Here is a 16,121-nt window from a genome sequence, read left to right on the forward strand (position 1 = left end):
TTTGATAGTGTATGATAAGATACAATACCTTTTAGATAAGATAGTGTACGATACGTTAAGATACGATGTGATACAAAAGTGTACGATACAACTCGACACGATAAGATACGACACAAAAGAGAATAATACAATATGATACGATAGTGTACGACACAACACAATAAGATACAATATACGATAGTGTACGATACGAAAGAGTACGATACGAAAGAGTACGATACGAAAGAGTACGATACAATAGTGTACGATACAAAAGAGTACGATACGATAGTGTACGATACGATAGTGTACGATACGATAGTGTACGATACGAAAGAGTACGATACAATAGTGTACGATACGATAGTGTACGATACAAAAGAGTACGATACAATAGTGTACGATACGATAGTGTACGATACAAAAGAGTACGATACGATAGTGTACGATACGAAAGAGTACGATACAAAAGAGTACGATACAATAGTGTACGATACGATAGTGTACGATACAAAAGAGTACGATACAATAGTGTACGATACGATAGTGTACGATACAAAAGAGTACGATACAATAGTGTACGATACGATAGTGTACGATACGATAGTGTACGATACGATAGTGTACGATACGATAGTGTACGATACAAAAGAGTATGATACGATAGTGTACGATACAGAAGAGTACGATACGATAGTGTACGATATGAAAGAGTACGATACGATAGTGTACGATACGAAAGAGTACGATACGATAGTGAACGATACGAAAGAGTACGATACGATAGTGTACGATACGAAAGAGTACGATACGATAGTGTACGATACCAAAGAGTACGATACGATAGTGTACGATACGAAAGAGTACGATACGATAGTGTACGATACAAAAGAGTACGATACAAAAGAGTACGATACGAAAGAGTACGATACGATAGTGTACGATACAAAAGAGTACGATACAAAAGAGTACGATACGAAAGAGTACGATACAAAAGAGTACGATACAAAAAAAGTACGATACGATATTGTATGATACAACTCGACACGACAAGATACAATACGAAAGGATGTAATAGGATATGACACAATAGTGTACGATACGACACATTAAGATACGATAGTGTACGATACGAAAGGATATGATAAGATAGTGTAGGACCTAACTCGACACGACAAGATACGATATCATGATAGGATACCATACGAAAATGTACGATACGATACAGTACGAAAGTATACGAGACAACTCGACACGATAACATATGATAAGCTACGATACAAAAGTGTTACAATACGATGAGATATAAAAGTGTACGATACAATAAAGTACAACTCGACACAATAAGATACGAAAAGATATGATAAGAAACGATACAAAAGTGTACGATACGATACAGTACGAAAGTATACGAGACAACTCGACACAACACGATGACATGTGATAAGCTACGATACGATACAATTCAATACGAAACATTAAGATATGATCAAATATGATACAACATGAAAGTGAACAATAGGATAAAGTATGACGTGTTGGGTCTGATACTATCTGATATGATTTGTTACCATAGTGACACATCACTCTTAAAGCTCAGCGCTGTTAAACTCTGAATCAGCACTAATGGAATGCCTCTCGTCCAATCAGATAGCTTGATCTGAACTATGTGAGGCATCTCATGAATATTCAGACCTTTACATTGTGACCGCAGTTTCACATTAAGCTCTGTGTAATTGTCTCATTTGCTTCCATTCAGACTCCTGTGTGTGTGTGTGTGTGTGTGTGTGTGTGTGTCACGGTGCAGATAAAGACTAACAGGGAGACCCTGCCCTGCCGCTCCCTCAGCCTGCCTGTCTGCTGTCATGAGGCCTCTGGCTGCTCGGCACGCCCCGCTGTGAGGGAGCGCTCATGTGTCCCCTCCGTGTCCCGGTCAGGCTGCACAGAGGGGAGGTAAACACTCGCCTTATCGCCTCACCCGGAGGGTTGCACAATTACAAACCCCACTCCTTTACGGCCATGTGCACCTTCCTAATCATAAAACCTGACTGATAGCAGCATGGTGCGGAGTCACTCCTGCTCAAACAAACCACTGGTTCCACTGCATAGCAATGACAACAAGCTGCAGCCCCTATTATAAACTGGATTAGAGAGATGAAGGCACCGTGTTGACCGAAAGCTTAATGAGTCACAACACCGGCTGAAAGAGAGGCCGAGAGAGGAGTCCAAACACACCTTAGGTAAAGACACAAATAAAATAAAGACTGAAATCAAAGGAGTCAGGTGAGGTGAGGAGAGCAGAGGAGATCACAGTCGGTTAAGTACACTTCACTCGTAACATGCTGGTGTTATTTTGGTTCACAGGACAGGACAGGGTGGTGTTTCAATTTAAGGAATGAGATCAAGCTTCTCCCGCTCTACTTTTTAAAGATTGAATGAAACTTGATGTTTGTATCGCACACACACTGACTGTTTTCAGTCACATCACTGAAGCTCTCTGTTTTTAAACTCTCTGTTGTCAGAGGATCGAAGCGGCTCCCTCCCTGTGCAAACACAAACACACAGACTGTAGTGGAGAAGTGACCAGACGCCACATGGAGCTGATCTCAGGTCAGGGAGGAATGAAAGCGAAATAGAGGAACCAAGAGAAAGGACATGTATACAGTAACATGACACTGAAACACCTGACCCACACACACACACACACACAGATAGAGTGGAGCGTCAGGACTCACTTGCTGATCTTCACAGGACTGTAATCCTTTTTGTTCGACATCTTGGGAAGCCCGTCCGGAGGCCTGTGTATGTAATCTGAGTCCAACTGTTCCTTCCAACTCCTCACTCTCTCCTCTCACTCCTTCTTGTCTCTTGTGGCTTTTTGTCCCCCCCCCCCTCCCCTCCTTGCCTCACTCTCACACACACAGTTGAAGGAGCGTCCACCTGTCTCAGCTCCTCCCAGGCCAACAGGTGTGTCGTCAGTAAACGCAGCAGCAGCAGTGGAGGAGCAGACCGGGTGGACCTGTTCTGCACTTCACAGCCCTCGTCTGACTTTTTATTCCTCCCTGAAAGCATCCGTTTCAGGTCGCCACACACTCCTCTCTCTCTCTCATTCATTCATTCATTCTAACAACATGAATCTGTCACTGTGATGACTCTATCTGCACCCCTTCTGAACACCTTCCACCTGGAGGGTTAGGTTGCTCTCTTGGACCTGGTGCAGCTCCAGCTCTGTTATCTCTGCCACGCAAGACGTGGCATGATTAGAAAGCACTCTCTGTCTGAACGCCTCTGATCCAGGAGGAATGTGACAGAACGGGTCAAATCAAAACCATAATGAGTCTTCAGTGTTCACGGAGACCTGATGAACGGATGTGTCATTAGAGGGTTTATGTGTCATATCACACTTTTCAGAGTCGTGATCAGAAAGGTTTAAAGGAGAGGAAACAGAAGAGGGAAGATTTAAAGATGAGGTTTGAGGAGCAGTGGAAGTGTTTTCTCTCTCTTTCTGCACATTTAGAAAAACAGCATGTGAAGTAATTAAAGCTGCCGTGAGGAACTTTTGATTTGTATTGATTTTGGCGCCCCCTGTGGACAAAGTGATACCTCTTATCTCTTGTCCTGTACATGCAAAAGTAGTGTTTTGTACAAAAACATTATCCTGTTGTCTTCCAACAGTCGAATTTATCACACAATTTGATTATTTTCCATGAAAACAGTCAATAAATGCTGTTTCTAAAGTGAGATGTCAATCATCCGGTCTGACACCTACCCCCTCTCAGTGATTTCAAGCATTAAAAATGTCAACAGAGCAGGCATCAATTTTGTTGCTGATGGTCTTGTTTGCTCTTAAAGGTTATGAAGAAGCATCAGTATCAGTTTCAGTCTGTTTCTCAGCCAGTTCAAAACTCCTCACAGTGCCTTTAAAGGAGTATTGGGGATAATTCAGTTAGATTGTAAAAGCAATGTGAGAATGATCTGCCAAAGAATGAAAGCTTATCTCTGACGTTTCAAGATGATAAGAAACACGATTAATTCTTTCACATCTGTCTTAAGGTGTGAGATCCTGGACCCAGCAAACCAGTCACCAATCAAGTCCTCAGAGAGTCTTTACAATCAGGCCTTTAAAACCCTGCATGAAAAAACAATCAGACATCACCACTGTCGTGTTTTTAGAAAATACAAAGTTTCAAGTCTTAGTAATTCCATTGATTTCCATGTTTGTGTTACATTCTTTAAACAGAGTCACCTCTCGGCCTTTCTGCAGACACATAAAGAGACTACAGAGCTGCAGCAGATCCATCAGAGCAGCTTTAAAAGCTGACTGTAAAGTTTCATTCTGCAGAACATCTTTCACTCAAACAGCCTCCAAATCCTGGAACTCTCAACCTTGGCTGTTTGCACGTAGTGATGAAAACGGGCCGTTTGTACTAATGGTGAAAAAGAAATGTATCAGCGGTCTGCATGAGTCAGGTTAACACCCCAACAAAGCATTACATGTAATGGAGGTAGACCCCACCATTACAGGAGCTAACAGCAGGATCACCTCACCTGTTAGGATGTTTAAAGGATGGAGGACATTGGCTTATGAGTTACCATTTAAGACCAAATATGAGATGACATTCTTTTATTTTGTAGGTCTTCTACTGTGCGTTCAGAAACACAACACTCAAGATCTGACCCAGACTTTCCCTTTCTCCTGGTTTGTTCTCTTTGAGGATTGACTTGCTGATAACAGCTGTTTGTTCATTCTAGATTCTTCTATATTCTGTCCTCAGAAACAAGCTTCTCTTCCTGTTCTCTCCCAACATCTCACCACAGAGTCTCCTCTCTCTGCTGTGATTTTGGATTCAGCTTGAGGATATGATGGACGGTGGGAGCTGGCATGGAGGGGGACGGTTTTAGGACACTGGAGCTAACTGCTAATCCTCCCTGAGGTGTCGTGGGCCTAATGTAGGGGAACACCGGTGAAGGGGAGCGCCCATCTGATAACGCTAGTGACGTGTTGGCTTTACCTGATCCCTCAGTGGATTTCATTTGTGATGTTTTCGGATAGGGGCGGTGTCTGCAGTGATCGTGGTGAAGAGAGAGCTGAGCCAGAAGGCAAAGCTTTCAATTAACCGGTCAATCTACGTTCCAACCCTCACCTATGGTCACGAGCTGTGGGTAGTGACCGAGGGTGTCTGGGCTCAGCCTCAGAGAGAGGGTCAGGACCTCAGACTCAAAGTAGAGTCGCTGCTCCTCCGGATCCAGAGGAGCCAGATGAGGTGATCCGGACATCTGGTCAGGATGCCTCCCGGACGTCTCCCTGGGGAGGTGTTTCGGGCATGTCCGTCTGGGAGGAGGCGACGGGGAACACCCAGGACACGCTGGCAAGATTAAATCTCTCAGCTGGCCTGGGAACGCCTGGGTCCTCCCAGAGGATCTGGTGGAAGTGCCCGGGAAGAGGAGTGTATGGGCTTCCCTGCTGAGACTGCTGGACCCGGATAAGAGGAGGGAGATGGTATTGTGTGGTGTTTTTGGTGGTCAAACTTGTTAGTAAGGCCTACAGAAACTGGCGTTCTTCCTGATAGTCTTGTTTGATTTGTAGGTCAAACACAGGCAGTAGTTTTAATCAAGTTTGTTACATAAACTCCTCTAAAATGAGTCTCTATCAAAGGATTACTCTGCCTGTAACCAGATCCAGGGTTTATTTATGTCCTAGTTATCAGAAAGAGTCAAGGTCTACTGCAAAGATCTCAAACCCCACCCTCTGCCAGAATAACCTGATAAGAGACGGTATGCAGAGCTGCAGAGCGTGCATGCTATCTACAGTCAGAGTGTGTGTGTGTGTGTGTGTTGGCACGGACTCAAGTATGCACCCCACACATTGAAGCAGGGGGTGGGGTGGGGGGGGGTATGAAGAGTGAAGGCACCTTTACTTGTTGGGTGAAACAATGGCCTCACGCCTCAGTGGAAGAAGTCTGCTCAGCATGCTGCTCCGGCTCATGCTTGCGGTGGGTGTGTCACACGCACACACCCTGAGCAGTTACTCCACAGACCAACACCCACATACCTGCAGGGCCAGAGGGAGGGGTCAGAGAGGAGGGAACAAAAAGGAGAAAAGGACCTGAGATCACTCAGAGGGGAGCGAGTGACAGGAGCAGAAAGGGTGAAGAGTGATGAAGGGGAAGGTTAGTCTCCTCTTGACCCTGACCTTTGACCCCAGTGGTGCTTAAAGTGGCTTTGAAATGACAAATAGGCTGATTTCTGAGGGTCCTTTTGGAACAGACAACCTGAGGGTCACCTTGCTTTTGCAGCCAATCTCACTGTAAGGCACCTTTTAGAGAATTTGGACATATCATTGGGGGTTTCTTTGCCCTTAGATTTATAGTTTTGGTCACTCTCACATCTCTCAAACTCAAAGCGTCTTATTCATCCTGGGAGATGAGAGATTTTCTACATTACCTAGATGTTATACTGCATTTGAGGGTCGTTCTGCAGGAGACAAACAGGTGCCTGTGCTGTTGTTCTCAGAGCCTCAGTGACGTCACCCTCTGGTTTCTGAAAAGGCATCATGAAGCCCGAAGCTGGATTGGAAAAGCTGACTCCATCTACGTTCCTCCAAACCTCGAAACCTGCAGAGGTGGAGCTGAAACTATCAGGTATCCTCTCTGCAAACAGCTACAACAACACCTGTCAATCAAACAAGCCACGCCCCCAAATTGAATCTAATGATGCACAACTCTAAGCCTTAGAATAATCTTAACATGTGTCATGAAAAATCAACCCTCATTAAGTGAGTAGACAAAAAGAACTGAGTAACATGTTACAGTAAAAACTGGTGTTTTAACATGGAGTCTAGTAGGGATGTCTGAGCTTTGGCAGGCAGCCTCTAGTGGACTTTTGAGGTACTGCAGTGTTTTTTCACGTCTGCATTGGATTCACTGGGACAAACCTGATTAATTAAAATAAATTAACATATTTATCACATTCTGCACAAGGTCAAAGAGTCAGCCAGCATTTTTATTTTCCTTATTTCTTTTATTAACTTAATTTTTGAGAACATTTTAAGATAATTTGACAGTTGAGTTGAACACTTGTTATTTCCAGTGTCATCAAAAGTCAAAAAAGTTAATTTAAAGTAAATTAAAAAAATAAATAGAATAAAAAATACAAAAAAAACCCCAAAATATTGGATGATAAAAATTATCATTGTTGTCACACAGCATTTTATTTTCTTATTTGCAAAATGTTTCTATTTATGGACTATATCAGGGGTTCCCAAAGTGTGGGTGGAGACCTCCTGAGGGGTCACGAGTCTCCAAGGAGGGTCATGAGATGTCTTCCAAATTTCTTTTTTTTAAAAAGTATTTTAAATTTGCTTATTTTACCCATTATTTAAAAAATATACACAAAAAAAGTGATCGCATTTCAAATAAAACCCTGCAAATTGCCTATTATCTTGGTTTTGGAATCCAACTCACAGTTATATATAACATGGACAGCACAGGAGTTACCACAAGTGAAGCCAAAACTTTAAGAGCTTTAGTTTGATGTTAAAAAGAAAGGATGTGATGTTACGACCGACATCTCTGAGGCTCCAGAACCGTGAGAACTTATGTCAGCGATAGCGGCGTGACGTCCGTCCTGCAGCTCCACCAATGAGATATCTTCTGTGCATGCATGTAGCACCCGTCCAGTCGATATTTTGGCTTCACTTCTCAGGAGAAGGGTTGCAAGTCATCCATTCTTCAGGTGTTTTGAGCCAGGAAGTAAACGGTAATGACTTAAAGGAGTTTTAAATCGACCGGTGTTTCAGTTAAAAGAGTGACCCTATTAACTGGAGACTCACAAACGTCTTTAGATGATCATTAAATATCTGATGAGGATATTTTGAGAGTAAAAACTAAACTAGGGTGCATTCCTGAGGACTCCTTGTGTGTCTTTGTTGAAAGATGAGTCCTAAAGTTAGGGTTAGCTAACAGTTGATTAACAGAAGGATCAGTAGCAGCAGGTTAATTCACAGCAGCAGTCACATGTGCATGTAGGTTAACTCACTTTGAAGTATGAAGCAACATTTAACCACTTGGAGGGACAGTGGGGGTCACAAGTCTTTGGTACCTGTATTTTGGGGGTCACGGGCTGAAAGGTTTGAGAGCCCCTGGACTATTTAACCCTTTCTTTTATTTTTTATTTCATTTCCAAAATGTACAACACTTTTTTAAAGGCAATGTAAAGTGAATTTTAAACCAAGATAATATTAGAAATACATGTAATCTACTTGTTAATATTTGTAGAAATAAAATTAAAAAATCAGATTAGAACTTGTGAAGTAATGAGGACAGGACTGGACTCCTGATGTGCAGCATTTCTCTAAGAATCCTTATAAAATAAGGAGAGTTTATACAAGGTCTCTGTCATATTGAATAGTCTTTAAAGTGATCATTTAAGTTGTTGTGCATGTGTTCTTGTTACTGTGTCCATCTCTGTACGTCAGTCTCCCGCCCACCTGTTTAAACTCCACATTGTGCAACACACCTGAGATAAGCCTGGTCTCACTCTGATTCATTTAAAAGCTGTAACTCATCTTTAACCTTTCCGTCTTTGTTCCCCTCAGTAAATACTTTAAATCAGTGACATAGCTTCAATCAGAAAAAAAAGTTCACACAAGAAGCCGAACATGTTCTTGTTAATGCTCATGTTTCCTTCAACACTAAGGTGGGGCTGACGCTTATCAGGATCGAAATGAAAAAGCAGTTCCCCTCTGACTCACATAACTCAGCGGTGTTTACAGAGCGAGCGTTCCTCACATACCTGCAGAGCCCCGCTCTGTAAATATGGAGAGAGCAATTTCAATCAGCCGCGCCCACACACAGCAATCCTCCTGTTCACTCAGAGCTCATCTATAATCAGGGAGGGCTGACCTGTGACCGGGCGTCAGTCTGTGATTACATACATTACAGAGGAGGAGGAGGAGGAGGAGGAGGAAGAGGAGGAGGAGGAGGAGGAGGAGGAGGAGGAGGAGGAGGAGGAGGAGGAGGAAGACTTTTACTGACACATGTGGACTCACGTCTCCTTACGTATCTAGGAGAGTGGAAGTCACTGCATTAAAGAGACATGACTGTAGGGGAAGTCACTGCATTAAAGAGACATGACTCTGTAGTGGAAGTCACTGCATTAAAGAGACATGACTCTGTAGGTGAAGTCACTGCATTAAAGAGACATGACTCTGTAGTGGAAGTCACTGCATTAAATAGACATGACTCTGTAGTGGAAGTCACTGCATTAAAGAGACATGACTCTGTAGTGGAAGTCACTGCATTAAAGAGACATGACTCTGTAGTGGAAGTCACTGCATTAAATAGACATGACTGTAGTGGAAGTCACTGCATTAAACACAGACATGACTCTGTAGTGGAAGTCACTGCATTAAACACAGACATGACTCTGTAGTGGAAGTCACTGCATTAAAAACAGACATGACTCTGTAGTGGAAGTCACTGCATTAAATAGACATGACTGTAGTGGAAGTCACTGCATTAAACACAGACATGACTCTGTAGTGGAAGTCACTGCATTAAACACAGACATGACTCTGTAGTGGAAGTCACTGCATTAAACATAGATATGACTCTGTAGTGGAAGTCATAGCATTAAAGAGACATGACTCTGTAGTGGAAGTCACTGCATTAAAGAGACATGACTCTGTATTGGAAGTCACTGCATTAAAGAGACATGACTCTGTAGGGGAAGTCACTGCATTAAAGAGACATGACTCTAGTGGAAGTCACTGCATTAAAGAGACATGACTCGAGTGGAAGTCACTGCATTAAAGAGACATGACTGTAGTGGAAGTCACTGCATTAAAGAGACATGACTCTGTAGTGGAAGTCACTGCATTAAACACAGACATGACTCTGTAGTGGAAGTCACTGCATTAAACACAGACATGACTCTGTGGTGGAAGTCACTGCATTAAACAGACATGACTCTGTAGTGGAAGTCACTGCATTAAAAACAGACATGACTCTGTAGTGGAAGTCACTGCATTAAAGAGACATGACTCTGTAGTGGAAGTCACTGCATTAAAGAGACATGACTGTAGTGGAAGTCACTGCATTAAAGAGACATGACTCTGTAGTGGAAGTCACTGCATTAAAGAGACATGACTCTAGTGGAAGTCACTGCATTAAAGTGACATGACTCTGTAGTGGAAGTCACTGCATTAAAGAGACATGACTCTGTAGTGGAAGTCACTGCATTAAAGAGACATGACTCTGTAGTGGAAGTCACTGCATTAAACACAGACATGACTCTGTAGTGGAAATCACTGCATTCAAAACAGACATGACTCTGTAGTGGAAGTCACTGCATTAAACACAGACATGACCCTGTAGTGGAAGTCACTGCATTAAACACAGACATGACTCTGTAGTGGAAGTCACTGCATTAAACACAGACATGACTCTGTAGTGGAAGTCACTGCATTAAACACAGACATGACTCTGTGGTGGAAGTCACTGCATTAAACACAGACATGACTCTGTAGTGGAAGTCACTGCATTAAACAGACATGACTCTGTAGTGGAAGTCACTGCATTAAAAACAGACATGACTCTGTAGTGGAAGTCACTGCATTAAAGAGACATGACTCTGTAGTGGAAGTCACTGCATTAAAGAGACATGACTCTGTAGTGGAAGTCACTGCATTAAAGAGACATGACTGTAGTGGAAGTCACTATATTAAAGAGACAGGACTCTGTAGTGGAAGTCACTGCATTAAAGAGACATGACTCTAGTGGAAGTCACTGCATTAAAGTGACATGACTCTGTAGTGGAAGTCACTGCATTAAAGAGACATGACTCTGTAGTGGAAGTCACTGCATTAAAGAGACATGACTCTGTAGTGGAAGTCACTGCATTAAACACAGACATGACTCTGTAGTGGAAATCACTGCATTCAAAACAGACATGACTCTGTAGTGGAAGTCACTGCATTAAACACAGACATGACCCTGTAGTGGAAGTCACTGCATTAAACACAGACATGACTCTGTAGTGGAAGTCACTGCATTAAACACAGACATGACTCTGTAGTGGAAGTCACTGCATTAAACACAGACATGACTCTGTGGTGGAAGTCACTGCATTAAACACAGACATGACTCTGTAGTGGAAGTCACTGCATTAAACAGACATGACTCTGTAGTGGAAGTCACTGCATTAAAAACAGACATGACTCTGTAGTGGAAGTCACTGCATTAAAGAGACATGACTCTGTAGTGGAAGTCACTGCATTAAAGAGACATGACTCTGTAGTGGAAGTCACTGCATTAAAGAGACATGACTGTAGTGGAAGTCACTATATTAAAGAGACAGGACTCTGTAGTGGAAGTCACTGCATTAAAGAGACATGACTCTAGTGGAAGTCACTGCATTAAAGTGACATGACTCTGTAGTGGAAGTCACTGCATTAAAGAGACATGACTCTGTAGTGGAAGTCACTGCATTAAAGAGACATGACTCTGTAGTGGAAGTCACTGCATTAAACACAGACATGACTCAGTAGTGGAAATCACTGCATTCAAAACAGACATGACTCTGTAGTGGAAGTCACTGCATTAAACACAGACATGACCCTGTAGTGGAAGTCACTGCATTAAACACAGACATGACTCTGTAGTGGAAGTCACTGCATTAAACACAGACATGACTCTGTAGTGGAAGTCACTGCATTAAACACAGACATGACTCTGTAGTGGAAGTCACTGCATTAAACACAGACATGACTCTGTAGTGGAAGTCACTGCATTAAACACAGACATGACTCTGTAGTGGAGGCCACTGCATTAAAAACAGAAATTTAGTCCTAACTTTCTTTGGGTCATGTTGCAGTTCATATCACTCAGATGTTTATTCCAGCCAGCACCAGCAGGGGGCGACATTTCACCATATTTACAATAATTTACCACCTACAGGTTTAAAACTACTCATATAGCATTTATCACAGATGTTTATTCTGGCCTTTAAGGCATGTCTCAGGAGGTTTGAGTTAAGTTATTTTAAGATTATAAAGTTGCAGTTTTCACCCTCACAAGTATAATACATATTACAATACTTACATGATAACTGATGGTCACTCCCTCTGAAGCTGGGACAGGATGCAGGGAGGAAATGTTCATGCTGAGATTTTGTTCTTTTGCAACATGTGTTTTGGAAACATGACTCACTGCTGTGATACAGTGAAAACATCCACTTATGCTGGGTCAATAGGAAGGCAGTGATGTATATGAAATAATCATGACACCTAGTGGACAAAGATGGTATTACATGTGATGCATTATTTCCAAAATGAAGGAAAGGAAAGAGACAAACAGGGAATATTTTCTGGAGTTTTATTTGAAAGATCATGCAGTGCACTTCCAAGATAGGAGCTTAACATCACTTTCAAGGATACACATGAAAAACTGATACATTTGTAATTACCTAGTACAAAACATAACTAAATCATTAATGAGGAATGTAACAAATTAAATAGTAAAGGGGAAAACAAGTGCGCCACATCACTAATGCTGCACTGCAGATCTTAAAAAGGCTTGATACGAGGTTCAAGTTGTTTGTAACCCTGTCGTGTAAATACAAAAAAATCAGGATTAAGTGAAGAACTTAAAACGAGACAAAAAGCAATAAATTACTTCTTTCAAGTGTACGGTGGGTTTACTGAGAGAACTGAGGAGGCATGGGGTACGGCACCAGCGGAGGAGGGTGCTGCTGAGGAGCCTGCGCCTGAGGAAAGGGGAATGGAGGGTGAGCCACGCCCGCCTGTGCGGCGGGTTTACCGGGAGGAGCGAACTGCGGGGCCTGGAAGTTGTTCTGGGCCCCGAACGCTCCCGCCTGGCTGTTGAAGTTGGACTGTCCGTTACCGTTGTAGCCGCCTCCGCCGAAGCCGTTACTGTTACCGTTGCTGCCCCCATAGCCTCCGTTTTGGGAATTTGCGCCAAAAGATTTATTTGGTCCGTTGTCATACCCCCTGCTGTTATCTCTGTCCCTAAAATTGCCGTAATCGCGTCTGCCGCCTGAATACCTATCCCGATGGTTGTCCCTGTAGTCACCACCTCTGCCGCCCCTTGAACGACCTGGAGAAGGGAAAGAGAGACCTCAGAGAAGTGGCAAATATGTTTAACATTTCATGTTTAGATGTAAGAAAGAGATACCCTGACTCAACCCTCCTGATGCTACATTTTTAACTTTTAATCTGCTTTATACCACAAACCATGTCGGATACAAGTGCCAATCATTCCTAAGGCTCCTTCTGTTGCTACTCGTCTCTAGAAACCCCAAATATAATCTGTAATTGCTCTGTAGTTATTGTAAAATGGAATTCAAACAGTTAAGCCTTCACATTTGTGATAGAAGAACTCAGGTTTGCCAGTTCTGACACTAATCTCTCCAAAAATCTAATAAAAACTGCTTTGAAAAGCAAATAAATCTAAGTATGACCCCATCCAAGCCTCAGAAGAAACGAAGGAGAGCAGCAGAAGGAAAAGCAGCCGCACTTCGCAGCACAGTTTCCGTATCTCACCAATTAGATTTACCTCCTCTGTCTTCCGCCATTTGGAGGAGCTTGGGGTTGATCGCCTGGTTGGCCTCGCGGAGCACAGAGATGAGGTCGCTGGCCTGCCTCATGTTGTTGGGGGTGAAGAAGGTGTAAGCCGTGCCTGTCTTTTGGCTACGGGCTGTTCTGCCGATACGGTGGATATAGTCCTCTGAGTTGTTGGGGTAGTCAAAGTTGATGACAAATTTCACGTCTTCAACATCTGTAAGAGTGTGTTGCAGTGTGGCATACAGGAGGAGGACAGCACACAGTGACGTGCACCGACGCCACCACAACAACAACCAGATCAGAAACAAGAGAGGCCAAGTTAGTGTCGTCGTGAGGACGGGAGGGCTAGCTAATGCAACAGGCTGCAAGAGATGAGCGTTAGAGAAGCTGCAAAAAAACACGATGGGGAGACTACGGTGGGAAAAGATAAAGGATGCACACTCCATCTGCTTCCAATCCAGTGGAACTAAAACATGAAACACCTCCCCCCTCTTGGACCACCCTCAGAAAGAATGGAGCAGAAGTCTTACCATATTTTGGAGTATGCATTCACTAGTCCATTCCCATTGCAGCGCACGCCCCACACATTACCAACTGACCCACTGGGTGTCCCGCTACGCACACTAATGCTCCTAGTGTGCTTGAACTAGCTCTTAACAAGGTCTCTATAAAAGATCACACTGCAGAGTCTCTTGCCAAAAAAAAAAAAATTCTGCAGGATGCCTTAAATCTGTGCACCCCAACTCTCGGCATTGGCAAGAATTATCCAGACCCAGTGTTCACTTGTTCATAATGTCTCTTGTTGGCAGGTCTCGACATGACTTTGAAACGCAGGCGAGGGAGGAGTGTGAGCTTGGATGTTGTCCAAGTGTGTCCAACTAGCATGTCCCACTGTCACCAAAAGCGCCAGTAGCCATGTCCTAACAGAGGTGAGGGTTTGATTGATCTGACAGACTGCTCTTCCATCGCAAGTTAAAACGCCACCCATGCTTTACAACGAGTCTACGCAACAAAAAGCACCTCCCAAATGACTCGCAATGCTTGCAATGCAGTGCCCAGACACGCATGCAAGACACTAGGAGACAGTGTAGCCGGGCTTTGAGCTGGGACAGTTACAGAGCCTGGGTGTTTGAAGCAGTCCAAACCAATGCCAGAGAACAGACGATGTACGAATGGGGGAGGAACTGTGGCCAGCCCTCAACTCGCCCCCCTTTTTTGGGCAGGCCAGCGCGTTATGCTGTGGGCCTGGTCACCTCTGTTTATCTGCACGACTGGGAGACCCGTGCCTCGCCAGTCAGGACACCTCCAAGAATCCTCCTTCCCCCTCTGGAGACCTGGGCTTGTCATGCCAAGGCCCTGCCACACAGACTGCTCCTTCAGGTCAGGGGAGAAACTCAGAAAGAAGCAGAAGAGTTAAAGAAAGCAAATACACTTTCTTCTAGGAATACACGAGAGAACGGACGAGTTCAGGGAGGATACTGACCTAGACCTCTGGAGGCAACATCTGTTGCAATGAGAATAGGAGCCTTTCCATATTTGAATTCTGAAATCAAAGAGAAACGATTATTAAGAAGTATTCACCTGCAGAGATTAACAAGTGATGCATTTATCTGGGCGTGCAGGCTTACCATTGAGAACCCAGTCTCTCTCTTGCTGACTTTTGTCTCCATGGATTCCCATAGCAGGCCACCTGAGAGGAGAGAGGTTTGATTATAAGTCAGAGAGCTAACTTAGGATGGAACAACTTTAAAAAGTTTGGCAGATACGTCGTTTTTATGTCCACGCTTACCCATCCCTCCTCATCCTCCTGGTGAGATCATCACATCGTCTCTTTGTCTCCACAAAGATGATGGTCTTGTTCTCCTTCTCGCTCATGATTTCTTCCAGCAGACGGATCAGTCTTTAAAAAGAGAGAGGGTTGAAATGAGTCGCGTTAATCTTAGTTATCTGAGTCCCATTAAGTTATCATCACCGGAGAAGTATCACTCACTTGTTCTCCTTCTCTCCATCGTTGCACACATCCACAATCTGCAGGATGTTGTGGTTGGCACTGAGCTGCAGTGCTCCAATATTGATCTGGACGTATTCCTTCAGGAAGTCCTCAGCCAGCTGGCGGACCTCTTTGGGCCAGGTGGCGCTCCACATCAGAGTCTGGCGGTCAGGCTGCAAGAACAGGGCATCAATTAGACAACACATCTGAAGTTAAAGTCAAAGGTTTATATTTTATATTTGGATGAAAGGCGTACTCTGATTTGGTCGACGATCTTTCGGATCTGTGGCTCAAATCCCATGTCCAGCATTCTGTCGGCCTCATCCAGCACGAGGTAGGTGCAGCGACGGAGGTTTGTCTTTCCTGACTCCAGGAAGTCGATAAGCCTGCCAGGAGTGGCGATGCAGATCTCCACACCTTAGAAGGAATGAGTCATTGTTAGGATCAACAAACTCCAACAGCTACAATTTAAATATGTTAAAAAAAATGAAGGATTTAATTCAATATTCTGTACCTCTTTCAAGGTCCCGGATCTGTGGTCCTTTGGGCGCTCCTCCGTAGATACAGGTA

General features: G+C 43.6%; 1 protein-coding gene across 1 annotated transcript; it reads right to left on the reverse strand.

Moving 5' to 3' along the window:
- Window positions 1-12,339: 12,339 nt before the first annotated feature.
- Window positions 12,340-16,117, reverse strand: LOC117832322 (probable ATP-dependent RNA helicase DDX5; the record flags this gene model as incomplete). Its single annotated transcript, XM_034711413.1, has 8 exons — window positions 12,340-13,094; window positions 13,554-13,775; window positions 15,045-15,104; window positions 15,190-15,251; window positions 15,351-15,461; window positions 15,552-15,724; window positions 15,808-15,968; window positions 16,066-16,117. Coding segments are annotated over 8 exons (1,260 nt in total), but the record flags the coding sequence as incomplete, so codon positions are not given.
- Between the last annotated feature and the right edge of the window lie 4 nt (window positions 16,118-16,121).

The sequence above is a fragment of the Notolabrus celidotus genome, chromosome 20, assembly GCF_009762535.1.
Source record: "Notolabrus celidotus isolate fNotCel1 chromosome 20, fNotCel1.pri, whole genome shotgun sequence".
In the NCBI taxonomy this organism is placed as follows: Eukaryota; Metazoa; Chordata; class Actinopteri; order Labriformes; family Labridae; genus Notolabrus; species Notolabrus celidotus.